At 41.9% G+C, this 27,975-nt stretch overlaps 1 protein-coding gene across 7 annotated transcripts in view; it reads right to left on the minus strand.

The window, feature by feature from the left end:
• Positions 1–27,975, minus strand: part of LOC129712085 (RNA-binding motif, single-stranded-interacting protein 3) — a 1,245,262-nt gene that overhangs the window by 174,201 nt on the left and 1,043,086 nt on the right. For all 7 annotated transcript variants that reach the window (XM_055660289.1, XM_055660298.1, XM_055660306.1 and 4 more), the window contains one exon: positions 26,606–26,685. In XM_055660289.1, the coding sequence (XP_055516264.1) occupies positions 26,606–26,685 (80 nt within the window). The remainder of the gene's footprint in view (positions 1–26,605; positions 26,686–27,975) is intronic.

The following is a 27,975-nucleotide window of genomic DNA, read 5'->3' on the forward strand; positions in this document are numbered from 1 at the left end:
TTCAGCATCCAATCACATTCTGCTAAATCCTTCATAATTTATGGTATCAAAGATCTTCCATCACTAGATGGCACTAGTGTGAACATTATTTATCACCATTTCTCGACGCCTCTAGTCTTCCTGTTAAATATTGTTGTGTTACTTTATGCTTATCAAATTTATATTTGAACTGTACACGTCTTATAGAGCAGGACACATCATGCTGCAGACAATTACAACAAGATCTTGATCAATTGGTCCAACGAGCCAAGAAATGGCAGATGGAATATTGTTCAAATAAATACGAATTATGGGATTTTGGTCGGACAAACTAGGACAGGACTTTCACAGTAAATGGTAGAGCCCTGGGGGGCAGAACAGCGGTTTTTAGAGTGCAGGTATATAGTTCCATAAAGGTGTCGACACAGGTCGACAAGGTGGTGAAGATGGTATTCGTACGCTTGCCTTCATTGGCAGGATACCGTGTACAGGAATTGAGATGTCATCCTATAGCTGTGCAAGAAGTTGGTGGGGCCACATTTGGAGTACTGTGTACAGTCCTAATAGCCTTGCGATAGGAAGGATGTTATTAAATTAGAAATTGTGCAAAAAACATTTGAGGATGTCACTGGGTCTGGCGGCTCTGACTCAGAAGGAAGGCTGGGTCTGGTTCCCTAGAACAGAGGAAACTAAGGAGTATCATGGGGGGGGGGATAGATAAGATGAATAGCAACAATCTTTATCTCAGGATAGGGGAGCAAAAACTAGAAGGTATATGTTTGAGGTGAGAGTGAAAACATTTAAAATGGACCCGAGGGGAATCATGTTTCATTAATAGGGTGGTGCATACATGGAATGAGCTGCTGGAGAAGTGATAACGTTGGGTATAATTCCAACATTTAAAAGGCACTTAGACAAGGACGTGGGTAGGAACGGTTTTGAGAGAGGCACAAACAAGTGAGACTGGTTCTGTTACACAACTAAATCATATGGACAAATAAGGCCTGCTTTCATGTTGTATGACATTATGTGATTGCATCATCTATCCAAATCTCAAAGACTGCCAATGGAGTCCCTTTTTCAAAATAAATGGCACAGAACATGGAAGCTCCCATAGTAGAAATTGAATCCTAGCTGTTTTTGTTAAAAACACAATAAACGGCAGAATCTGTTTATTAAACATTAGGGAACTTCATGAACTGAATGAAGATCTGTGCTCTTTAGTACGTGAACATGTCAGAAGAAGAGTCTTGACCTGAAACATCACCAATTCCTTTTCCCCAGTGATGCTGCCTGATAGAAACATAGACATTAGGTGCAGGAGTAGGCCATTCGGCCCTTCGAGCCTGCACCGCCATTCAATATGATCATGGCTGATCATCCAACTCAGTATCCCATACCTGCCTTTTCTCCATACCCTCTGATCCCCTTAGCCACAAGGGCCACATCTAACTCCCTCTTAAATATAGCGAATGAACTGGCCTCGACTACCCTCTGCAACAGAGAGTTCCAGAGATTCACCACTCTGTGTGAAAAAAGTTCTTCTCATCTCGGTTTTAAAGGATTTCCCCCTTATCCTTAAGCTGTGACCCCTTGTCCTGGACTTCCCCAACATCGGGAGCAATCTTCCTGCTTCTAGCCGGTCCAACCCCTTAAGAATTTTATAAGTTTCTATAAGATCCCCACTCAATCTCCTAAATTCTAGAGAGATTCTAGAGATCCGCTGATACTCACATTTTGTATCTTTCTTTGGTGTAAATCAGCATCTGCAGTTACGTCCTACACACTTCATGTACTGAATGTTGGTTATGGAGTACAAGACAGCAAAAAGCACAAAGCTCTTCAACCTAAAGCATTTCTTTCTGCAAATGCTACCTGAGCTGCTGCATGTCTCTCACCTTTTCATTGCTAATTTCAGTTTTTCAGGGCTGGATTAGATATAGGGCAGTGAACAGCTGCTGGAGTGATGATTAGGATGATGATTAGGTGATGATTAGGATGGGTTTGCAAAAAACAAGGATTAAGTTTTTGTTTTTAATTTAAAATGTACCTATCTAAAGCCAATTTCTAATAATGGACTCCACAACATGCAATCTGCTTAGACACTTTCCAAGTTACCCCATATTAGGCCTCTCACTGTGGAGACTTGTTTCTGCATGAGGAGCTGAAGTGTGCAGGTGCTCCGGAAATGGTGATGTACACAGTTGGAAGCCATTGCTTTGGGTCGGCATCTGTGCTCTTCAGCTTAGAAGACCAGAAGGAAATATATGGACTTTGTATGGCACGGTAAAAGTGTCCCATTTCAGTGAACAATTAGTTGCCCTAAAAAGTTCAATTGAATGCTACACATAAAGATTATACACTGCAATAGAATGTAAGAATTAAAAATACTAACTTTGTATCAACATTTACTCTGAAAGGGAGGCTGATATTGATTAAAACATTTCATTTCTGAACCCACAGTTCTATTTCAACTATGCAAAAACAAAGTGTTGTTTGGCAGTTGGTGGAATCAGTCAGTCCACTGTATTTCTGTACGCAGCTGTAAATGATCGGCATTTTTGGGTCATTATTATTTCATGTCTGATACTTTAGAAGCATGGGAATCATATTTACAAAATACAGAATGCTTTGGTCTCTAATCAGTAAAGTAGGAATTATCGAAATTGCATAAGACCAGAAGTTTTTAGATTTTGATATTTGTTCTATCTTGTTTGTTAGCTTGATGACTTGCCAGTTAAAATACACTTTATGGCTTAGAAGCAAGTGACATCTTTATTGGATGTAGATAGTTTATTTTTTTATTCAGATTTATGGATAACATTATGCTTATTATGAACTATGGACAAGTGCAACTGTTATCTTGAACAAATGCACACCCAACATCATTGCATTAAAAATAGCAGCAAAAAAAGTGACACTTAGACTTTAAAAGATTGGCGTCATTTTAGATTTTCGTTCCGTGGTTTCACAGAATTAATATTTTGATCATGATTACAGCCTTACAAAGAGTCCTGTTATCAGTTGGGTAATAAAACTGTGAGAAAACTAACTCATATCTGCTCAGAACATTTAACATAGGGATTATCCTATGCCATTCTACAGTAATTAATCAGGCAAGAGTTGACAAGGATGATTTTTAAAATTCTACATGCATCAACACTTTGTTGAATTGCATATGCTGGCAAAAATCTTTGCAAGTCACGAGTACATTCTGCCACTATAAAACTGTGTCCTGCCAGCTTGCCTGTCAGATAATTTGAGACGCCAATGTGTCCATTTTAAGTTTTTTCAAAACCTTTAAACATTATTATCGAGGTCCTCAGGCTTCACTCAGTATAATTGAAATGCACAGAAATTACAAAATAAAAATCAGTTTTACTAGAAATTACAAAAATGAAAATCTGTTTTACCAGCCTAGAATATCTATCATGGTTAGTATGCTTACTGCACATATGTCAAGACAATTTCAGAACAACATAAAAGGTTTTCTTAAATGGGACTAAGGAAAAGAAAGATACCAGGTACCAGGCTTTCATACATCTGTCAAGTATTAAGTGTGTTTAATTTTCCTAAACCCTGAAAGAAACCATTAATGAAGTGAGCAACTTTTATAGCACATCATTTTGTACAAAACAATCTGGGAAAAAAATCCTTTAAAGAGATAAGCGGATCCACCAGTAATCAGCTGCAGGTATCGTTTGGCTCCACATATCACAGTTCGTAAGTTTAATGATGAATTTAATGGTGCCCTAAAGGGATCAAGTGTCAAGTCAATAATTGTTCCATTTGTGGCCCCGTGAGATCCAAAGAAAATAGGCAGGGTTGAGGGAATAGAGGGAGATGTGCTGACATCACAACCTTGGGGGTTCAGTGGGAGCAGGCAGACTATACTTTTTGTGGGTGTCCAGGGAAGCGGTGGAGGTGTGGATTGATGCTTACAAATGTGGCCTAGGTATGAGTTCAGCCATTGGGCTGTCAATTAGTTGTGGAGAAGTCACAGGCAGAACCCAACAGGGTAGGAAAGGAAGAGTGAAGTTTCTGAGAGCAGTCACTTAAAAAAAAAAATTAAAGGTGCCTATCTGGATCTCATCCCCATCTATGGGCTAGGATCTGCTCCAGAAACCTCATCTACATAACATTGCTGCAGAACCAACAGCTCTACAAAAACAGCATATCTTTGGAGCATTCTGAGGTAATTTCCTTGGACAACTACATTATTAGTCAAAGGTTGCTTTCAATTAAAACATATACAAAATAATGTGCAGATCTTCTACTGTCCATGCCTGATTGTATTTCTGGATTAAACTTCGTTCTTCACTGGCTCGTCTCCAGTTGGTTCAGAATGCTGCTGCTCGCCTTTTAACAGGGACTCGAAAGAGGGAGCACATAACGCCAATTCTGGCCTGCCTACACTGGCTCCCGGTGCACTTTCGGGTTCATTTTAAGATACTGTTATTTGTTTTTAAATCTCTGAATGGGCTCGCCCCGCCTTACCTCTCTGAGCTGCTCCACCCATACGCTCCTGCCCGGTCCCTCAGGTCAGCTGGTCAGCTGCTCCTGGAGGTACCGAGGTCTAGTCGGAGGCTCAGAGGGGATAGAGCCTTCTCTGTTGCTGCTCCAGCACTCTGGAACACCCTGCCGTTGCACATCAGACAGGCCCCCTCACTGTCCATCTTCAAATCCAGTGTTAAAACGCATTTGTACTCCCTGGCTTTTGACCATGCCTGAGGCTTTGCTTCTGTTTGTGGTGTTTTTGATGTTTCTTTATTTTACATGTCTTTTCCTACTATTTCTTTTGATTGTTATTTTTTGGTGTGTATTAACTTTTTTGTCAATGATTAGTGATGTACAGCACTTTGTTGCAGCTATGTTTGTTTTTAAAGTGCTCTATAAATAAAATTATTATTATTATTTATTATTGTAACCAATTATATAGGACCAATTACATTTCACTCCAGAAAACAATGAACTTTGTAGCTGTAGATGTAAACAAATAATATTATAGATCTGAATTTTCACGGCAAACCTTTTATCTGGCAAAGCTATAGTAAGCACTTTCTGCACCAGCTATTCAGTACAGGCCAAATTTAGACCACATGACCCAGGCTAGTGGTCTAAATTTGCAAACAGATTAAATAAAAAATGTAATTCCATAAAAAAAAATCTATCCAAAATTCAACTGGTTATATGTGTAACCTGGCACCATTAACACCATGGGTGCAATGGGAACACCATCATTGTGCCAACAAGTTCATCACATTTAACTTGTGACAGTGGATTTCCTCACACCACCAAAGAGTTTGTCGGATTGTGAATGCCACACCAGTACAACTGTATCCTGAAAATATGTAAATATGTCTATAAGCTTCATTAATTCTCAGAATGATCTCATGATAACGAGCTAAACCTGTTTTTTTTTTAACAGATCTGATGGTGGGGCCACTGCCCACCCTCCCTCCTGCTCCCCGACAGACTCTCTCCCTCAATCCCCCTGGTCCACTTCCTCTGTCCTTTGTTGCTTTTATCCAAGATCTTTATTTTCTACTTAAATTAAGATGAGTTATTAAATATTTTGATCTCATAACTGATTCCTCTTGACATCCATTCAGCATATCTTTTCGAAGGTTCTTTTGTAATTGATTAAAAATCAATATGGGGCGGTGGAGTTGCTGCCTCATGCCCCTGTCCCACTTAGGAAACCTGAACGCAAACCTCTGGAGACTTTGCGCCCCACCCAAGGTTTCCGTGCAGTTCCCGGAGGTTTTTGTCAGTCTCCCTAATGGTCAAAAGTGGTTTCCACTTCTTCTATGTTCCGTCGATTATTTCAAAAAATTCAAAACCGGCCGCGACTAAAAATAGGTTGCCGTATTAAAAATCGGTAATTTTTTAGTCGAAGTCGGTTACGATGCTAGTTGAAGGTGGTTGCTGGAGGTTGCAGGTAGTGGAAGGTAAGACCTTTTTTCACCAAGTTTTATTCCACCAGGGAGGTTTTACAATTAATTATGCTTTTGTTTATGTCAACATATTTTGTAATACAATAATAGGGTAGTTTAAGTCACAAATAACATTTCTGGTTTTAAAGATGTGACAGATTAATGAATGAAAAATGCAAAAAGCCTCTTCATAAGTAATTTATTTCATTATTTATGGGTAGAACTTGCAAATGGATGGGAAGAAAATCATCCTGTTCTTCGCATACAAGGCAGAAACTAAAACAGGGAAAATATATTTTCCTAATCATGTTGATGTCTTCACTAAAATTATCGGCAGGATGAATTCATCTCAGGTGCATTGATAGAATGGTTTCACTGCATCAGAAATCCATCCTCACTCGATGAGCTTCAATGCCTGTCGTTCTTGTATTTCATAGTATTCATTTTTCATAACAGGATACTTTTTGAAGGAGTACTTTGCAAGCTAACAAAGCTTCAGTCTTCTCAAAGTAATAGGCCTCCCACTGCTTTGTGGGCAATTACCCATCCAGTGAATGCTGTAAAGATCTTCATATATTAAACAAAATAATCAGTCTGTCAGTACTTTTGCTGCATTCCAACGCAGATCTCAGATCTTTTCATGCTGATCTTATAATGGTCTGTTCAAAAGTCCCCTACTCATGTACTCATCACTGTAATAAGAATGAGAGCAGAAAAGACCGACAAAGGCAGCACCTCGTCTTTCATCCCCAAACAAAACAGTCACTGTTAAACCATCCAAACGTCGGTAACAATTGTCCATTTGACATGACAAATTAAACATCTTCCTACCAATTCCATCTATAAAGTGTTTATGCTATCTTTGCCACAAAACTCTCAGATATGAAATAATGATTTTTATTAGATTTTTTTGATAATTATATTAGCAATTTTCAAAGATCAGTGCAAATAATATCTAAAAATATCAATGCTTTTTTAACCAAATTCATAGCAATCAAAAGTTAGGTGAATTAAAAGCATTTTATGAAAATTAATTTGGCAATTCCTTAGATTACCAGTTTCCTTAGTATATAGATCATGTAATAAATCTATAGCACAATATACACGGTTGACATAATTGGCTACAAAACCATCATTGAATTCACCTTTAAGCTTCCCTGCTGCCTTGCTTGCATTGAATCTCCCAACCCCAATATTTCACACTAATTGGATCTCTCTTACAAATACAGAACTGGATATCACTTGCTGGGGTAAATTGATTTGAACAAACTGTACTCTTAAATAATTCCCTTTCATAGCATTAGCTATTTCTGAATGGTTATAAGACTTCAATATACCAATTTTTATATGTTAACATTTAGCTTTATAATAAAATTCCCAGATGGATTCCTCCATGCCTCAGGATTTAGTTAATATGATTCAAGAACTATTGACATCTTTTAATAATTAAAATCATACTGAAATTCAATAGCCAGAATGGTAGATAGAATTTAATATAGAAAAGTGTGAAGTGATACATTTTGGCAAAAAGAAGGAAAGACCATCTAGACTAAATAGCACAGTTCTAAAGGGGACAAATGAATAGAGGGCTCTTTGGAGGGACGTGAATGTATAAGTGCGTAAATATTTGAAAATGGAAGGATATGTCAAGAGAAATATTAGTACAGCACCTGGGATCCTGGATTTCATAAATAAAGGCATAACGTGCAAAAGCAGAGAAACTGTATCAAAACTTTGTAAACCACTTGTTAACTTGCATCAGATCTACAATCTACATATTTAGATGGATATGAAGGCTAGAGAGATTGTAATAATGTTTAATAGAATGTTTCCAGGAAAGGGAAATTCAGTTACAGAAACAAGCTGGACGAGTTAGATTTGCTGTCCATGCAACAGAGAATGTTGAGAGGAAATATGATGGAGAGGCAAATGATCACAAAGATGTTTTGTAAAAATAAATGTTCTTTTAAGTGGATGGTTCAAAGATAATGCAATAAAAATGTAAAGTGATGAGCAAAAGATTGAGTGGGGTGGGCAATATGAGGAAAATGTGTCCTTAATGCAGAAAGCTATTATAATCTGGATCACAAGGTTTCTAAAGGAATCTGGAAAGACTTGTGATGTAACTCATTTGCAGGACTACAGTGGAAAAGAACAGCTTAAATAGTAGCTGCAATGCTATATTAGAACTTTATGCACACTGATATTTTTCTCTTTGCACCCGTGTACTTTGTGTACTCTGTTGTACTTGTGTACAAAGTGATTGTACTCATAGTTAGTGTGATTTGACTGGATAGCTTGCAAACACAGAATTTCACTGCCTCAGAACGTGAACGCTTCAAGGAGAGGTTGGACAGATTTGGATTGTTTTCTCTGGAATGCCAGAGGTTGCAGGGAGACCTGATAGAAATATATCAAATTATAGGAAGCATAGACAGGGTTGGCAGTCAGAACCTTATTCCCAGGGTGGAAAAATCAAATACAAGAGGGCACAGCTCTAAGGTGAGAGAGGTATTGTTTAAAGGACATTTTTATTTCAGTGGTGGGTGCCTGGAATTTCTGGGGTGCTGGTTGAGGTAGATATGATAGTGATATGTAAGAGACCTTCGGATGGCATAAGGATATGCAGGGAATGGAGGGAAATCGATTATGTACAGGTAGCTAATAGTTGGTCTTGGTTTCATGTTTCGAGGGTTGCAGGGCTTGTACTTGGGCTGTACTGTTTTATATTTTCTGAAAATACAAAGATAGATAACAATGCAATCATTCAGCATTTCAGATGCACGAGAAGGAGACAAGGCAATGTTACAGTGTTTGTCAGTGCCAATGACAAAGTACTTGGTAAGATCACAAAACTGGTGAAAAATGCAAAATTATTAGTTTGTCAGTGTTTTCACAGAATCGTAGAATGACAGCACAAAGAAAAAACTATTGGGCTTATTGTCACAATGACAGCTCTCAAAAGGGCTATCCAAATAGGATATTGTTTTGCCATTTTTCCACAGGACTGTCAATTTTCAGTTCCAACTATTTATCCTGTAAAGAAAACTAAAAGGAAATATATCTATTTATATGGTGCCTTTCATATCATTCTCAGAACACTTAAAAGACTAGGTGTAGTTCCTGCTGTAATTTGGGAGTTTCTGCGCATGGCACTGTGATGTTAACCTGTTTAATAAATAATGATAAAGGTGTGAATATTGGCCGGGACAGTAGGACTAATTCTCTTAACTTTCTTCAGAATCCTTTACTTTCAACCAAGAACACAGACAGGGCCTCAGTTCAAAGATGGGCAGGTTTAGTGTACCACTAAAGTGATTGGTGCAAAACCTATGAAATGACTGCAGAGGTAATAACATTTATGTGACTGTACTAGGAAGAAATTTAGGTTATGTTCATCTTCCCCTCGGATTATCCTCCAAGTGAAAGTTTGCTCCTGTAGCATAGCACTGCAGTGTCAGCCAATGTTCTTGCAGCTATATTCGGAGGGCAAGACTTGAACCATGGCATTTTAAATAAGGTAATGAGCCTGGAATCCTCTGATCTAAGTTGCTTTGTGGTACTTTCACAATGGGGACCTGGGTTTCTCAGGACTTCAGCAAGCCTAACAGCAGTAGTGATTAACTAACTGTGCATTGCTTCCCATGAGCCAACAGGAGCAGGTGTTTCTTTACAAAATCTTGAGGTCATATGGTCATGTGATAGGAGTAGAATTAGACCATTCTGCCCATCAAGTCTACTCCGCCATTCGATCATGGCTGATATAACTCTCCCTCCTAACCCCATTCTCCTTCCTCCTCCCCATAACCTCTGACATCTGTAAAATCCTAATCAAACTCATTATTTGATCGTCACCACTGTGCTAGACATAGATCACTGGTGAGACTACCTTGCCAGAGAAGGAACTTATTAAGATCACAGAACTGGTGTTCCCTGTGGTTGGTGCACGCTGTCTGCAGTTAAGGATTGGATACCTCACCTTGGACTACACAAAGTGCTGGAGTACCTCAGTGGGTCAGGTAGCATCTCTGAAAAACATGGATAGGCGATTGTTTGGGGTTGCAACTCTTCTCCAGTCTGAAGAAGGGTCCAAATCTGAAATATCACATTTCCATATTCTCCAGTGATGCTCCCTGGCTCGCTGAGTTACTTCAGCATTTTGTGTCCTTTTGTGTTAAACAGCATCTGCAGCTCCTCATTTCTACACCTCACCCTGGGTTTGGAGTTGAGTTTAGGAATCTGGTTCAGGATTTGACTGACCTGCTTCTTTGTGCTTCCCATCTGGCACTGGAGATCAAGCCCATCAGTTCAGCTAAGTTTGTTGGGGTGGGGAACCTGTTTGGGCTGAATTCTATACAAGAGAATAACTCCAGATTTACAGATAGATATGCCATTTATTGTCACTATACATGTACAGTCCAAATATCATCCACCCACGACTCATAAACACCCCCTGCCTCTGTAACAGGGGAATTATGCCAATTTGCTACTGCAAACTTAATACACATGACAAAAATAAGTGCACTATCATTATAGTTATTGATATTTTTCTTATTCTATATAATCTACGTATTGCGTTTACAGGCTTGTTATGCTGTTGTAAATTAGAATTTAATTGTTCCGCTGTCAGTACATATGACAATTAAGCATTCTTGATCCTTGAGCAATAAAGCTTACTTCAATGTAACCTTCATCTTGGTAAACCTTTTAATGTTTGTTCTTTTCCTTTTCAAAATACTGGAATATGAAAATATGGAAAACAACCTGCTAAAGATGACCAAACAGAACAATGGAACCCTATGAAATACACATGTTCTGAAACTCAATTTTACTCACAGAGGGAGGGGGAGCAGAGAGGGAGAGGGGGGGGGGGGCAGAGAGGGAGAAGGGGGGCAGAGAGGGAAAGGGGGGGCAGAGAGGGAAAGGGGGGGCAGAGAGGGAAGGGGGGGGGCAGAGAGGGAAGGGGGGGGGCAGAGAGAGGGAAAGGGGGGGGCAGAGAGGGAAAGGGGGGGGCAGAGAGGGAAAGGGGGGGCAGAGAGGGAAAGGGGGGGCAGAGAGGGAAAGGGGGGGCAGAGAGGGAAAGGGGGGGCAGAGAGGGAAAGGGGGGGCAGAGAGGGAAAGGGGGGGGGCAGAGAGGGAAAGGGGGGGCAGAGAGGGAAAGGGGGGGCCAAGAGAGGGAGGGGGGGCAGAGAGGGAGGGGGGGCAGAGAGGGAGGGGGGGCAGAGAGGGAGGGGGGCAGAGAGGGAAGGGGGGGCAGAGAGGGAGAGGGGGGGGGGCAGAGGGAGGGAGGGGGGGCAGAGAGGGAGGGGGGGGCAGAGAGGGAGGGGGGGGCAGAGAGGGAGGGGGGGGGGGGGGCAGCAGAGAGGGAGGGGGGGCAGAGAGGGAGGGGGGGGCAGAGGAGCGAGAGGGGGGGGGCAGAGAGGGAGGGGGGGGGCAGAGAGGGAGAGGGGGGCAGAGAAGGGAGGGGGGGGGGGGGAGAGAGGGAGAGGGGGGGGCAGAAAGGGAGGGGACACAGAGGGGATTGGTAGAGGCAGCACCTATCCAGGTGCCGGGCCTCCTCACCAGGCGCCGGGCCCAAACGAGGCTGCAAGTGGGCGTGTACCCGAGCGAGGCCCCCCTCCTCCCCGTCCCCGCCCCCCACAGGAAGGTACCTGGACAACATTCTGGCAGAGGCCGGAAACCGTAAAATAATGTATGCGCCACGCAAGTTGTGGGCATTAACCCCCAACAAGAGTCTAATTATTTACGCCTTTTATGTAAACAGTATGAGCAAGAGAAAACAATGTAACTTTTTGAGCATGCTCCTCAATTCAATCTTATCATGGCTGATCAAATATCATCCCTTTGATATTTCCTCGTATCTTTTGCTTTTTAACAAAAACATGTAGGAGTTTACTTCCCTCCTTAAATTTGTTCTGTGACTTGACCTTTAGAGCACTCCACAAGCTCATAGACTCCGAGGGAAGATATTTCACCCCAGTCCTGAATCTCTTGCCATGTAGCCTGAGATACATGTATTCTTGATACTACCATCAGGAGAAATATCATCCCCACATCTAGTCCGTCTATCCCTGTCACACTTTGTATCTTTGCCAGTATTCATAGCAATGGTACCACTACTGCTGAATCTCCCATGATCATCCTGCTGGGTTAAATTGACACCTTAACTGATCTATCTATGTTAATAATTTGACTGGAAGTTTACGGGCTGGGTATCCTGCTTTTTTGATATCTTGACACTCCAAATGTTTTCCGTTATGCGGAAGTGCCTAAATGAATGTAATTAATATTTTTTTGTATGCATGGGCATAATGAGACTCCAGCAACACACGATGCATGATGCTTGATGCCATCTGGGACATAGTCCCTAATTTGATTGGCAACCCATCCAACACCCCAAACATTAATTATTTCCAGCAATTGTACAGTTTTTGTTTTCAGTTTGTTTCATTGCAAAGTGTACTTTATTTTGTTTCTAAGCACCTATCAAATCCACAGCTTACATTTCCAATGAGGATATGCTTGACAGGAGCAAGGGAGCACCACTCCTGCAGTTTCACTACAGAGTCATAAACCATCCCAAATTGGAAATAAATACTTCTTCATCACTGGGCTGAAATCACAAAAATATCTAACAACAACATTGTATGGGTAGCTTCACAAAGAGGATTATTGCATTTCAAGTTGTCAACCTACCTCTATATTATGAATGATAGTTATGGTTGGAAATACTTAGTTGCCATAGTAGGGATGTGCACAATGAGAAAAGTGAAACATTTATACCTGTGACTCCTCTCAACTTAAACCTCAGCCTCAAGGTTTAGCCACCCTACCTAGACATTGGTCATCTACCGTAGAAATGCCTCTCATAATTTTATGTACCTCTTTTACGTCATCCCTCGGTATTCCTCAGTCCAGGAAAAGTAGACTTGTAATATCCAAACTCCCCTCATAGCTTCAGTACGTCAATCCAGGATGCATTCCTGTGAATCATTTTTGCGCCTTCTCTAACCTAATCACATCCTTTTTATAGAGTGCTGACAGAACTGCACACAATACTCCAATTCTGGGGTTCCATATTGTACAAACAATGATAATAATTTATTGGTGCTTTGATGTTTAATATGTTATTTCAGAAAGTAATAGGAATTTGAATCATGCATCCTTTGCATGCATATGAATGCAATTTTGCCTTAAATATGAGATACAGCTTTTGGTCACATTCATGAATTGAACTTTTATATTATTATACCTGAAACTGAGGTCATAGCTTATTTAGCAATCATTCATTTCCTCATGACTTTGAGCTGAAATATGGCCAACATAAAAGCAACATCTCAATCCACATAGAAAGATCACCGATTCTGCCTGTGGAAGTGTCTACCTACTTAGAAGGGAGAATAAATCTCGATCATTGTCACTTAACATGATGGGATCCAAGATCCCAATTTTGCTGTTTAAAGTGGAAGGGCAACTTCAAAGAAAAACTATTTATTCAAATATTTTTCATACTATTAAAAACATTGCTGAAATACGTGGGGTTCGAACATGAAACTCAAATATTTCAACTACTTTCAGTTCAGTATGTCAATATAAATTTTCATTGAATCCCAATGCATTCACATATTTATACCTGGAAGCATATATTGATTTATACATACATTTACAAAAACCTACTCATAGCTTCACAAAGCAAAAGGTTCCCAAATGAGTGCAAACCCAGAACATCTAATTTTCTCTGCGACCACTATCAACTGTCAGTGAAGGGTGACCTTTCGTTGTCACAAGACCACTCCATTCTAGTTGAGTTGACCAAGAGTGTAAAGGGATATATTTTCCTTCCCCTCAACAGTACAATTAATTTTAATTCTCTTAATCCGAAGCAGCCACAGATGCAAGCATGCATTAAGTATAGGGACAAATGTAAATATAATCAATTTACTTTTTCACCGTGACTACCATTTATTTGGCCATGTCCATGAAGGTGCTGAATGGAATGTTACAAGTGGACTGCTTAGCACAGCATTGATTCTTCTCTGCGTAAATAGTTAGGATAAGAAAAAAAGCAAACCACTTGCACTTAGAAAAGTAGAACCAGCTGAGCAGAGGAAGCAGTGAACAAGTTAAAAAAATACTTTGATCAGCTATGGAATTGTGGACAATTGGCATATTAAATTAATTGCTAACAAATGTAAAATGTTCCATCTTGTCTGGCAATAAAGTAATTTACCAATACATGGAAGAACATGCAATCGGTGTTGGGAATTTTTGATAGAAGCAATAATAGTCTTCGAAACAAGACAATGTAGAGAAATATGAAGATCATTCATATCAAGTTCGATCCTACTGAGTTTATGCTAATATTGGAACACGCTACAGTCAGAACACAATTTAGTCATTACTCTTCACAGGGAAAGAGTACTGTATGAAGCAGCATGAATCAGAAAACAGGAGCAATAGATAAAGCCAGTCGTTCACACTCAAAATCCTGACGTGTTAAGTATCTTAAAGTAGTCACAGAGCCATGGATGTACAGATTAGAAATACACCCGTCTGCCTGCTGTGCTTATGCCGACTATCATGCCAATCTTTGCCAATGCCATTTTTCCTGCATAAATTCCATATTCACCTCATTCCCTTCTCATGCAGGTTCCTGTCCATATGTCTCTTAAATATTTTTACTATTCATGCCTCCATCACCTCCTGTGGCAGCTCATTCCAGATAACACTCAGCTTTTGTTAGATTCCCCCTCATATTCCCTTTAAATCTTTTCCCTCTCAATTTAACTTATCCATTCTAGTTTTAGCCCAGCTTGCCAAAGGAATAGTCTTTCTACTGTATTTAGGCCCCTTATCATTTTATATATCTTTAACATATTCTTGGCTCCAGGTACTAAATGCTAAGAAGAACCGAAAGCATTAATTCAAGATGAATAGTAAGATTAAACGAGAACTTACCAATTTGAAGTTTGATCGTTATTTTATGAGGAGTAATGTTGAGGGAATACGTGAAGAACCCCGCCAGGACGCATGCGTGTCATTCTTCAAGCAGCGGTGTGAAATCACAGATAACTGTAATGACTAAACATAGTAAGATTAGAGAAGAGATACCAGTTGAATATATGATCAAGGGTGGGAGCGGAGGGCACGTATTCCCTCAACGTTACTCCTCATAAAATAACGATCAAACTTCAAACTGGTAAGTTCTCGTTCAATCTTACTATTTTACTTCGGAGTCACGTGAGTGACTACGTGAAGATTTTAAAGCTCTGTGATTTCATGCCGTGGAAACGAGTACATGCATCACATCTGCCTTGATTGTGGGGAGAATAGTGTTAACAGCATTAGACATCAATACGATATTGAAAAACCAACAATAAATGTATTAACATCAAATTATAGCCCCTATTTATGGGGTAAAATTATATTACAGAACTTAAAATTGTTTCTGCAAATGTTCCAGGTTCAATGACTGGTTTGTCATAAAATCGTTGGAAAGTTTTCTCCGTTGACCATCCTGCTGTCTTGAGGATTTGGTCCATAGGAACATCCAACTTCATAGCTGCCGATGTAGCTGCAGCCCTGGTGGAGTGAGATTTAACAATGCTAGTGTCTACTCCAGCCTTTATTAGGACCTGTTTTAGCCATCTCGAGATGGTCTGGACTGTCACTTTTTTGTGTGGCTGTTTGTAGCCGATTAAAAATGCCATTTCTTTGCCTCTGATGATCTTAGTATCCTCCATATATAATAGTAAGTGTGTTACAATACAGGGACGATCATCTGTCGGGTAGGCCCTGAATTCTGTTTTTAGGCCTGCTGACCCCTGTCTGTTCTGTTTGACTAATTCATTGATGTGAAAAGTTAAATTTCCAGATGAAATAGTCATAGAAACATAGAAAATAGGTGCAGGAGTAGGCCATTCGGCCCTTCGAGCCTGCACCGCCATTCAATATGATCATGGCTGATCATCCAACTTAGTATCCTGTTCCTGCCTTCTCTCCATACCCCCTGATCCTTTTAGCCACAAGGGCCACATTTAACTCCCTCTTAAATATAGCCAATGAACTGGCCTCAACTACCTTCTGCGGCAGAAAATTCCAGAGATTCACCACTCTCTGTGCGAAATTTGTTTTTCTCATCTCGGTCCTAAAAGATTTCCCCTTTATCCTTAAACTGTGACCTCTTGTTCTGGACTTCCCCAACATCGGGAACAATCTTCCTGCATCTAGCCTGTCCAACCCCTTAAGCATTTTGTACGTTTCTACAAGATCCCCCCTCAACCTTCTAAATTCTAGCGAGTGCAAACCGAGTCTATCCAGTCTTTCTTCATATGAAAGTCCTGATATCCCAGGAATCAGTCTGGTGAACCTACTCTGTACTCCCTCTATGGCAAGAATATATTTCCTCAGATTAGGAGACCAAAACTGTACGCAATACTCCAGGTGTGGTCTCACCAAGACCCTGTACAACTGCAGTAGAACCTCCCTGCTCCTATACTCAAATCCTTTTGCTATGAATGTTGTCCAGCCTTAGTTTCTGTAGCGACTGGACCCTTTGTGCCGTGACCAACGCCATCAGCATGACTGTTTTCATAGTCAGTTTCTGTAGGGACAGAGCTGTAGCTGGAGACCAGTTTCTTAACATGGTCAGTACAATGCTCACATTCCATATTTGGGAGTACCTGGTTCTTGGGGGATTAACATTAAAAATGCCCCTCATGAGTTTGGTTACCAGGGGGTGTGTCCCAACAGAATGCCGCTTTGTTCCTTGCCACAGGTATACTGACAGAGCACTTCTGGCGCAGTTGATGGCACTATAACTGAGCCCCTCATCGTAATGGAGGCTTCCCAGGAATTCCAGAACAGACGGGATGTTCATAGATCTGTGGGTGATGTTATTGTTGTGACAGTACATTTCCCATTTCTTGATGTACACCAAGTACTGTTTTTTGGTGGGCTCTCTGTGGGCCACTGAAATAATATCCTCTGTTCGGTCCGTCAGTCCCAGGTGTAGTAGAGGTGCTTTCAAACTCTACAATTGAATAGGTTTATATAATTATGACGTGGGTAACTTCCCCTTGTTACGGGATGAACCAGTAAATTAGGTCTATGATGGATAGTGATGCATGGTTCTAATACCATGTCGAGTATCACCGGGAACTATGGTTGAGTAGGCCAATCGGGTACTATCAAAATACCAGGCGCAGAGTCTTGCTGTATTCTCCTTAATACCTGACTGATGAGGCAGAAAGGAAGGAACGCATAAATAAACAATATCCCAAATTGAAGCGAAAATGCATCTATTGCCACTGCCCCAGGGTCTGGTTCCCATGAAACATAATTCGATAACTGGTGATTAAGCATGGATACGAATAGATCGATTTCTGGTGTTCCATACCGTGCTGTAATTTCAGCAAATACATTTTTATCCAACATCCAACATTCAGTGTTTTCATTGAATTTGCGTGACCTGGTGTCTGCCACTAAATTGAGTTTACCTGGCAAGTAGGTAGCTGATATCCAAATATCTCTCTGGATACACCATTGCCAAATTGTGTTGGCCAGATTGTCACATGATATCAATTTGTTACCACCCATATGGGTGATATATGCTACCACGGTGGTGTTGTCAATTTGTAGTCTAACATGCTGGTGATATAACCCAGAACAATATGACTTAAGGCCATGGAATGCACTTAACATTTCCAGGTAGTTTATGCCCAGTGTTTGTAATAATGATGCCTCCTGTGCATTCCATCTCCCCCACAGCTGGAGATGGAATTGGTAGCACCCCAACCAAGTGCACTGGCATCAGTTTGTAGTACCATAGACGGGTTGCTGATAATGATTAGATTGGAACAATGCCTAATGTTATCTTTCCACCATTTTAGTTCCATTATGGCCTCTGTTGGTAGCTTCATTGGTCTGTCAAAATGACCACCATAAATTTTGAGTGCTCGTATTTTAGCCCTTTGTAAATTTCGATAATGTAAAGGTCCGAATTGTCCCATTATTTTGCCAATTATTCTTGCTACCAGTCTGATGGATGGTTTAGTGATGTCAATGATTTTGCTGCAAGCCTCTATTAAGGCTGTAACCTTTTCTTTCGGCAAAGTCACTGACATGTGAACTGAGTTAATGGTGAACCCCAGATAATCCATTGTGTTAAATAACATCTGTGGTCACCTCTTATGGGTACTGTATAGTAAGCATCTTTTAAATCAATGCTTTCCATGTAGTAACCTTTGGAAATCAATTGCTTAGCAGTAACAAAGGTTTGCATCTTGAAATGAATATATTGTACGATAGTATTCAAATTAGTCAAATCTATGATGATGCGGCAACCACCATCTTCTTGTTTATGATAAAGATTTTGGACCCGTGTTCCTGTGATTCGTGTTGGGTTTCTCAATTACTCCTTTTTTATAAAGCCGCTGTAGTTCAGCATGTGCTTTTGATTTTTCTTTGCCTGTAAGCACAAACATTCGGTTCTGTGCATGCTGAACTGGAGTGTTATGTTTTTGTATAAATTCTATGGCATAACCCTATACTGCTTAAAATATGTGTCGGTAGTTAACTTATTCCATGCATCCAGATAGAATTGTAATCTCCCACCAACCTCCATGCTCCCTTCAATTCGTAAGGAACCAGACCTACCTATCTCCATGGTTACTAGTGGTAGGTTTGTTACTTTTTGGCATCCTCTGTGGACGTTGAGGCGCCGGTGTCTGGATCTGTAGTTGGGTCGGTGTTGAGGGTTTGCGCATTTTCCAGGAAGGCCGGTCTGGGCATGGCCTAAAAAAGACCGATGTTGAGTGTTCCTGGCCTTCGAGCTTTCACCAGTTTGTCTTGGTCGACTGGTGGGTGCGTAGCAGTGCTGTTTCTGGCCGAAGTAGTTTTTGGACGTTGCTTTAACGAGCCCCAGGGTTTTAGCCTCTTCGTCAAGTTATTTTACCTGTTTGGATAAGTCACCTCCAAATAGTAATATTGTATGGTTTGGAGGTTCCAGGTTTGCACAGGCCTGCAAATTTGGGGTCTAAAGCCGGTTGGATGGCACTCTTCCCAATACTATTTAACTCGTATTGGGAGTTGCAAAATAAAGCCAGTGCATCCTGGTGATCTTGTGTCATGTCTTGTTTGTTTAATGTGCGGGTGAAAGCCGTAATTCCCGCTGTTAGGACTTTCAGAACGTTCTGTAGTTTCAAGTCCCTGGCTCTGATTGATGCTCCGACATGCTTCCAAATACACTGGTTGACACTGGGAACATTCAGTGATTTGCAGTTCCATGGTGGTAAGTGTCTTGCTGTGGTGTCCAATAATGCCTGTCCTTGTAGCTGGTTGAATGACATGTAGTCGATACTTGCAGCTATTTTAGGCTCCAGGTTTTGGCCAGATTGGTCGGGTTGAATGAACTGGGACACCATATCTAATAGGTTTTCTTGCACCCCTTGCACACTAGGAGTATGTTCTGCACACCCCTCTTCAGGGTCAGCCCAGAATTGACCACCCCCCCCCCCCCCCCCCCCCCCCCCCCCCCCCCCCCCCCGTACTCTCCTCTGATGAGGGAAAAACACTGTGCAGCCCTACAAGAGGTACTGCTGTAGGACTTACTAGCTGCCCACTGTGACTAGTCTCCATCTCCCGGAGCCTGTCACTTTGGAGTATTTGCTCCAAAAACCGCTCCAACTGGCTCCAATGCTCTCAGGCACTGGCCACTCATGGCTGCTCCTGTTCCTCAAGCTGCTCCAACCGGCTCCAATGCTCATGGGCACTGGCCGCTCGCGGCTGTTCAAAGTCGGACTCATCGGACTCAACGACTCTGTTAGTTTTTTGCTTCGCTTTACCGCCCGGTCGTGGCCGGTGCGGGAGTGAGTCGGGCACAGCTGTTCCCATTACGGGAGATTGGTGTGCCGTTGGCCGCTGCTGGCTGCCCACAACTCCGTGGTTATCCCCCGCCAGCTTTTTCGCAGCCTTCTGTTTCTCGTGGATCTGTCCATGCCTCCATCTGTGAAGTAAGTGGAAAGAACGCAGTCTCCTTACCTGCTGTTCCCGGCTTTCAAATTCTGCCGCTAAGGGGAACATCGTTCCCCCTGCTGTGACTCGTTGCAATGCGTGTAGCAATATGGCACGCATGCGTCCTGGCGGGGTTCTTCACGTAGTCACTCACGTGATTCCGAAGTAAAATCAGAATTAGATTAAAATTTTAAATCAGATATAGGAAAAGGGGTGCAGACAAAAGTGCCGGAGAAACTCAGCGGGTGCAGCAGCATCTATGGAGCGAAGGAAATAGGCAACGTTTCGGGCCGAAACCCTTCTTCAGACTGATGTGGGGTGGCGGAGGGGGGGGGGTCGGGGTCGGGGTGAAGAAAGGAAGAGGAGCCTGAGGGCTGAGGGAGAGCTGAGAAGGGGAGGAGACAGCAAGGGCTACCATAAAGTGGAGGTCAATGTTTATGCCGCTAGGCATAGAAATTTATGAGGTGCTGCTCCTCCAATTTCCCGTGGTGCTCACTCTGGCCATGGAGGAGGTCCAGGACAGAAAGGTCGGATTCGGAATGGGAGGGGGAGTTGAAGTGCTGAGCCACAGGGAGATCAGGTTGGTTAATGCGGACCGAGCGGAGGTGTTCGGCGAAACGATCGCCAAGCCTATGCTTTGTCTCACCGATGTAGATTAGCTGACAGAGCAGTGGATGCAATAGATGAGGTTGGAGGAGATGCAGGTGAATCTCCGTCGCACCTGGAACGACTGCTTGGATCCTTGAATGGAGTCGAGGGGGAGGTAAAGGGACAAGTGGAGCATCTCTTGCGGTTGCCAGAGAAAGTGCCCGGGGAGGGGTGGTGCGGGAGGGAAGGGAAGAATTGACCAGAGAGGTACGGAGGGAGCGGTCTTTGCGGAAAGCTGACAGGGGGGGTAGATGGGAAGATGTGGCGACTGGTGGGGTCACGTTGGAGGTGGCGAAACTGACAGTGGACTATTTGTTGTATGTGATGGCTTGTGGAGTGAAAGGTGAGGACTAGGGGGACTCTGCCCTTGTTACGAGTGGGGGGGATGGGGCGAAAGAGCAGTGTTACGGGGTATGGAAGAGACCCTGGTGAGAACCTCATCTATAGTAAGGGAGGGGAACCCCCATTCCCTAAAGAATGAAGCCATCACTGATGCCCTGGTGTGGAACATCTCATCCTGGGAGCAGATGCGGCGTAGACGGAGGAATTGGGAGTAGGGGATGGAGCTTACAGGAAGCAGGGTGGGAAGAAGTGTAGTCTAGATAACCATGGGAGTCAGTGGGTTTATAATGGATGTCAGTCAGAAGTCTATCACCTGCGATGGAGATAGTGAGGTCAAGAAATGGCAGGGAAGTGTTGGAAATGGTCCAGGTGTATTTGAGTGCCGGATGGAAGTTAGTGGTGAAGCGGATGAAGTCAGTCAATTGTGTGTGGGTGCAGGAGGTAGCACCAAAGCAATCGTCGATGTTATGGAGGTAGAGGTCGTGGATGGGGTCCTGGTATGCCTCGAACAAGGATTGTTCGACGTACCCGACAAAGAGGCAGGCATAGCTGGGGCCCATGCGCGTGTATTCAGAAGATACCCCACTAGATCAGAAGAACCAAAGACAGAAGAATCAAGTAATCGGCATAACCAACTATGGGTAATGTAGTTACAATGTGATTTTGATTTGCTGACCTACTGTATGGCATGAGACGGCATCCTCCACCGTCACGAAATTAGGCCTCAGAGAAAGTCAGATGCATTTGCATTCGACTTCGACTTCGACTTCGTGGACTTGAGGTCAAAAGCAAGAGGCCAACTCCTTTTTCTCCATCTTTAAATTTCCATATGTAGTTTGGACAGAAGGTTTTTCACATTACTGTTCCCAATACATCAACTTTGAAAAACAAAAATATTTGTTTTTTTATCAGGTCAGTCAAATGCCTAAAGCATCTTTTTAAAATTCCCATCTATTTGACAAATACCCACTTGCAGCCAAAATAAGTACATCATGATAATGGAGGAATCATTGTCTGAACAACAATATTTAATTTTCCACCTTTGGAAGTTTGAAAGAGAAGAACTGAAACTAACACAAACACTAATGGTACAACAGGAAATCTTTATTGGATACATCTGAAATGTCTACTTAAATTTCAAGTCTGTCCAAAAAATACTTACAGTAATTCACAACAGCCTGTTCATAATTAACAGCTGAAGGTTTTGTAACACAGTAAACAGATAGATGCTATAGGGCTAAAAAAATCAATTGGCCCAGGTTCCTGTACCCTGCTCCACCAGGAGTTCACATTTTTATGGGATTTATGAATCATTGAAGCAATACTTGCTGTATGTAATTTATAAACTTCCAGATGTTAAAGATACATACTGTGACCATCATGTATTAAAGGATGTTTTTCTCGTACTGGGTGGCATGGTATTACATCCCTTTCTATAAATACAAAATGTTCTTTCCATGCATAATTTATCTGTGCATGAAATAGCAAGGAACACACTTGCCTTGTTTATAGCTTAAGCTGACTTTCAGGAAATAATAGACTAATACACCTTCAAAAAAGAGGTAAAGGGACTGTCCCACAGCAGCGACTTAATTTGCGAATTTAGAAGAGTTTGCCCTCGACTCAAACTCGCAACATGGTCGATACGTGGTCCTAGGAGGTCCTATGAGGTCACTGGAACTCTGCTTCATGCTCGAGGGAAGTTCCCGCATACTCGCGGCCTCAGCTAGGTCGTGGAAAATTTTTCAGCATGTTGAAAAATTTTCAGCGAGTAAAATTTGGTCGGCATGGTTCTTTTTAACTCGTAGTGCAGTGGAGTGGGGTCGCTATTTAGTTAAAGACAGTCGAAGGCAGCCGTAGGTAATCTCCTTCGCTGACTGGGCATTTTGATTGGCTCATTAGAGTTTTCATAGAAATATAGAAAATAGGTGCAGGAGTAGGCAATTCGGCCCTTCGAGCCAGCACTGCCATTCATTGCGATCATGGCTGATCGTTCCCAATCAATAACCCGTGCCTACCTTCTCCCCATATCCCTTGATTCTACTAACCCCTCTATCTAACTCTCTTAAATCCATCCAGTGATTTGGCTGCACTCTGTGGCAGGGAATTCCACAAATTCACAGTTTTCTGGGTGAAAATGTTTTTTCTCACCTCAATCTTAAATGGCCACCTCTTTATTCTAAGACTGTGGCCCCTGGTTCTGGACTCGCCCTACATTGGGAACATTTTTCCTGCATCTAGCTTGTCCAGTCCTTTTATAATTTTATATGTCTCTATAAGAATCCCCCTCATCCTTCTAAACTCCAGTGAATACAAGCCTAATCTTTTCAATCTTTCCTCATATGACAGTCCCACCATCCCAGCGATCAATCTTGTGAAACTACGCTGCACTGCCTCAATCACAAGGATTTCCTTCCTCAAATTAGGAGACCAAAACTGTACGCAATACTCCAGATGTGGTCTTACCAGAGCCCTGTACAACTGCAGAAGAACCTCTCTACTCCTATACCAAAATCCTCTTGTTATGAAGGCCAACATTCCATTAGCTTTCTTCACTGCCTGCTGTACCTGCACGGCAACTTTCTGTGACCGGTGTACAAAGACACCCAGGTCTCGCTGTACCTCCCCCTTACCTAACCGAACCTAACACCATTGAGATAATAATCTGCCCCCTTGTTTTTGCCACCAAAGTGGATAACCTCACATTTATCTATATTCAGGACCTGGGAAAACCGAACAGTAGGTAAAATGCCCACTAAACTTTATTATACTTCTTAAAAGTGTCTCCACCCCTCCCCCTCCCCCCTCCACGCTCTCTAAAGGACTTACCTTACACTGTGCAGCAGTCTGTAACCTTCCTCTTCATCGCGGGTGTGAATTTCAGGCAGCACTCCCCGCTGTCCCTGGCTCCCGCCTTTGCGATGTGTTTGTGTGTGTGTGTGTGTGTGTGTGTGTGTGTGTGTGTGTGTGTGTGTGTGTGTGTGTGTGTGTGTGTGTGTGTGTGTGTGCGCGCGCGCGCGCGCGCGCACAGTCGGTCCAACTTGCGGTTTCAACGTGGACGGTCGATCCAGCTCGAGGTTTTCCAGGCGAGTGCCCTCGAGCTTGAAGGTCGAAGACGCTCTTCTTAACTCGCGGATTAGGTCGCCACAGTGGGACAACAACCTGACTGTTTATTTTCCTTTAAATGCCTTCATTTGTTCATCTACATTTTTGCCACAAAAATATCTATTCTGTCTGCTCTTTTGTGTGTGGGCTGATGTGGAATTTTATTTGCATTTACATTTAATATGATTTTGTAGTTGCCTCTGTAAAAATAATCATATTTCAATTGTCCTTATGACTGTTATGTCCATTGTTGGCTCTCAGTCATCCCATGGGTTCTTTACCCTCGTTATTTTCCATATATCCTATTCCATCTCAAATGGCAATTGATTCTCCCAGGACCTATCAATATTATGCTTAACTTACAGTAACAAATTAACCAACCACAGAAAGAGGCCTTTCGGCCCAAATTGCCCAAGATAACCAAGATGTTCCTCTAAATCTCCCCCATGCATGTACCTGCATAAATGTTACTATCATACTTGCTTGTAAATGATGCGGGAGGTAAACCACTTGGTCACAGGGAAATGTGCAAAGTCACAAACGGCACCAGAGGTCTGTCCTGTCCCCTGACCATTGGAGGTCGAAGGTTGCAGCTCCATCAGTTGCACCCACTAGATATAAATGTACATTTCCCTGATGTATGCCATTTGATCTTGTAAACACAAGGAAATGGCGAGGCCCAATCTCATAATTTAGCAAAAAATGTGAACTTCTTGGTTTTACAGGACAGGCAGTTTAAATGTTTGTTTCTATTCCCCTGAAACGTTTATTACAATTGGCATTACTTAATGACACACAGACCTATGAAGGGAACCACAAGTAGACTATCTGACTGCCAGATGGGGTCAGAAAATAATTAAAGGACCCAATTTTTTCGGCGACTGCAGTCGACTGTCACAGATGTAGCAGGTCGCCGAAAAAGCGGCGATTCGACCCCCTCTACGACAACCTACCATCTAGTCGACGTCAAGCTACATCAAGCTACCGACAACAGGTGACCCATTAGGATGTCCACCTACGACCACATGACAACCGAAGTCAACCTACGTCCACTCGCAACAAGCAACGACCTTGTCTGCAACAACTGAAAATTCAGTCGCCGGTACCTGTCGGCAGTTCACGTAGGATGACGTAGGCAGTCGCCAATGGAATTCACTGAAATTAGCACGCGGCGACAACCAACGCCACCTGGCGACAACCTGCATCATCCTTGCGACAACCTACAACAGCACCTACGACAGGAGAAGCCCGCGTCAAGCTCACAATCACCAAAAAGTTTTGAACATTTAAAAATCCAGCGGTGACCAGAAAAATGTTACGACTCTTTAAGGGCCTGTCCCACTTGGCCGTCATTTGCACGCCATTTACGTGACCTGGTAACATGTGGGTACTGTGTGGGTAGCGCGGGACGGGCGCATGGAGTGGCGTGGAGGTGTGTGAGTTCGCCAGGATTTCTTCCTGTACGAAATATTTGCGCGCCACCGGCCTGTCGTGTAAATGACGGCCAAGCGGGACAGGGTGACATTTCGGGTCGAATGGGTGACGTTTCGTGTCGAGACCCTTCTTCAGACTGAAACATCATCAATTCCTTCTCTCCAGAGATACTACCGGTCCCACTGAGTTACTCCTGCATTTTGTGTCTATCTTCAATTTAAACCAGCATCTGCAGTTCCTTCCCACAGATTAATTTGGTGTGTTTGCTAATTTTCATTCACCTCTTTTTTTGAATAGCAGCATTGCATCTGCAGTTTTTCCAATTGCTAGCGCCACTCAAGAAACTGGAACATTTTAGAAAATCATCATAAACGTCATAAACTGGGTAAATATCATAAGCTGGGTATTCAAATTACGTCACGCACTCCAGGCGGCTGTGCGGACGCATGATGACGCGCATCGGTCACTACTGGCCTGTCGCGTCAATGACGGCCAATTGGGACAGGCCTTTCTTTAAAGGCGACTTGAGGAGACGACTCACGACCATACAGGCGTCACCCCGCGACCATGTGGCGACAGCCTAGTCGCCTGTAGTCGTCGAAAAAAGTTTCCTTTGGGACAGGGGCTTATGAGAAAGCACCAGAAGAACAAAACTAAAGAATCTTATCAAACAAAAATGCAACACCTGGTTATTTTCTATTGTGCACTGATGTTTAAATCCAATAAATTAGCTTTGGATGGTGTTGTAAGACAGGCATTAACAAATCATCAGCCTGTTTGACTCGATGACAATGAAAATCTGGATATGTGTAAATATCAAGCTAGTTATCAGCCATTTTATGCCAATGGCAATTGCGCGCGCAATTGTGTGCATGACACAAATCTATCTTGTAATATGTACAAAGAAGGCAAGCAACAAAAGCAACAACAGATATATCCTCTTCACCATTAATAATATTGCCATTTCATACATTTATATATATTGCACAAGAATGTGTGGGTTGGAATAATAAAAAAAACACCTTTTAAAGTAAAGACAGCAATGAAGCATTCCATCTTTAGTCTTGCAATTAATGTAATCTGAATCCTCATGTTTTTCTTCCATTAGCTCCATAATTTTGAAGTATCAATAACAAATAAGATCATACCTGGCACACCTGGTGGCATTTTCAGATATTTTCCATTAAAATGTTGAATTACTACTTCACATTTTTCAGTGGACTCCATTCTAAATATATAAAAAGAAAAAGGGCATGAGTGTTACTTCCCTAATGCACTGACTGACAAGATGGAAACAAATAACATTATCCTTTCTTCAAAAGGTACATTCGGTCTAGAATGCATGAGTGACATTTCTGGGCAGCTTTTTTCAAATCGCAAATTTGTCATCCGCCATTTTATTCCAATGGCAATTACATCCTTTCATTTTGCATGACTCAAATCTATCTTGGAATAAGCTTAAAAAAAGCGAGAGCCAAATGCAACTAAATTGTTTCTAAGCAGCAATGCACCAATGCATTACACATTAACTACATTATTCATCATTATTTTTTCTACATTCACAAGGCCAAACAAATGACACCAGGATTCAATCGCAAACATGTCTGTCCAACAGTCTGTTCTAATATATTTGGATGAGGAAAGCATATAGTAAATGCATCTATTGGCAATATCTGTGATGACTGTCCATTTATCAACAGCCAATGTAAATCTATCTGCAAAGCAAATAAACTACACAGGGTTCTCTTGGGTTTCATTATAAATTAAACAAATTATTTAATTCATTTGTGCCCTAATTTAAAAAGCTGCTGATGCATTTGAAAGAGTTCATAAAATAATAATGACGTGATAATACAGGAGGGTCAAAGAACTATGTCTTCATTTGAGTATATAATAGTAGAGAAGGGAATTGAGATGTAACATTGAGATGTAATATAGAAACTGTTATTGTTATCACTGTTTATCCATAAACTGCATTGCAAGTGGTAACAATAACAAAATTAGCTTTAATGTAATATGCCAATTCAAAATGCTTCACCTTAACCATCTCAAAGGAATTCCAGGACAAGTGTTCAAAAGCTGATTCGGTATTAATGCCTACTGGTAGAATGTGTGGGATTAAACCGTTGCTATTTTACTCGATATAGGAGGAAAGCAAATTTTGCACTCCAAAACTCATTGTTATTATTGTTATGCTTATCCAGATTTAATAGACATCACATTTGCTTAATCCATACTACAAACAGTAATTTTGTGAATGGCATGTCAGTTGCAGCTGACATTATTTGAACCCCTGATTGCACCTCTTACAGGAAGATTTATTTTTGCTTCCCGTGAACAAAGAATTAGAAGGTTCAAAGGGTTCATACATCATACACATTTTGCCCTCCCTGTGACCTGGATGAATGGAATTAATAATAGAGCAGTTAATCGTTTGATTAATGTCCAAAAAAAATAATTGGACAGATGTGCATTTAAGACTGGGTTGGAAAGGTTGAGTATAGAAAGAAGATGATCA

The sequence above is a fragment of the Leucoraja erinacea genome, chromosome 2 (genome assembly GCF_028641065.1).
Source record: "Leucoraja erinacea ecotype New England chromosome 2, Leri_hhj_1, whole genome shotgun sequence".
Classification (NCBI taxonomy): domain Eukaryota; kingdom Metazoa; phylum Chordata; class Chondrichthyes; order Rajiformes; family Rajidae; genus Leucoraja; species Leucoraja erinaceus.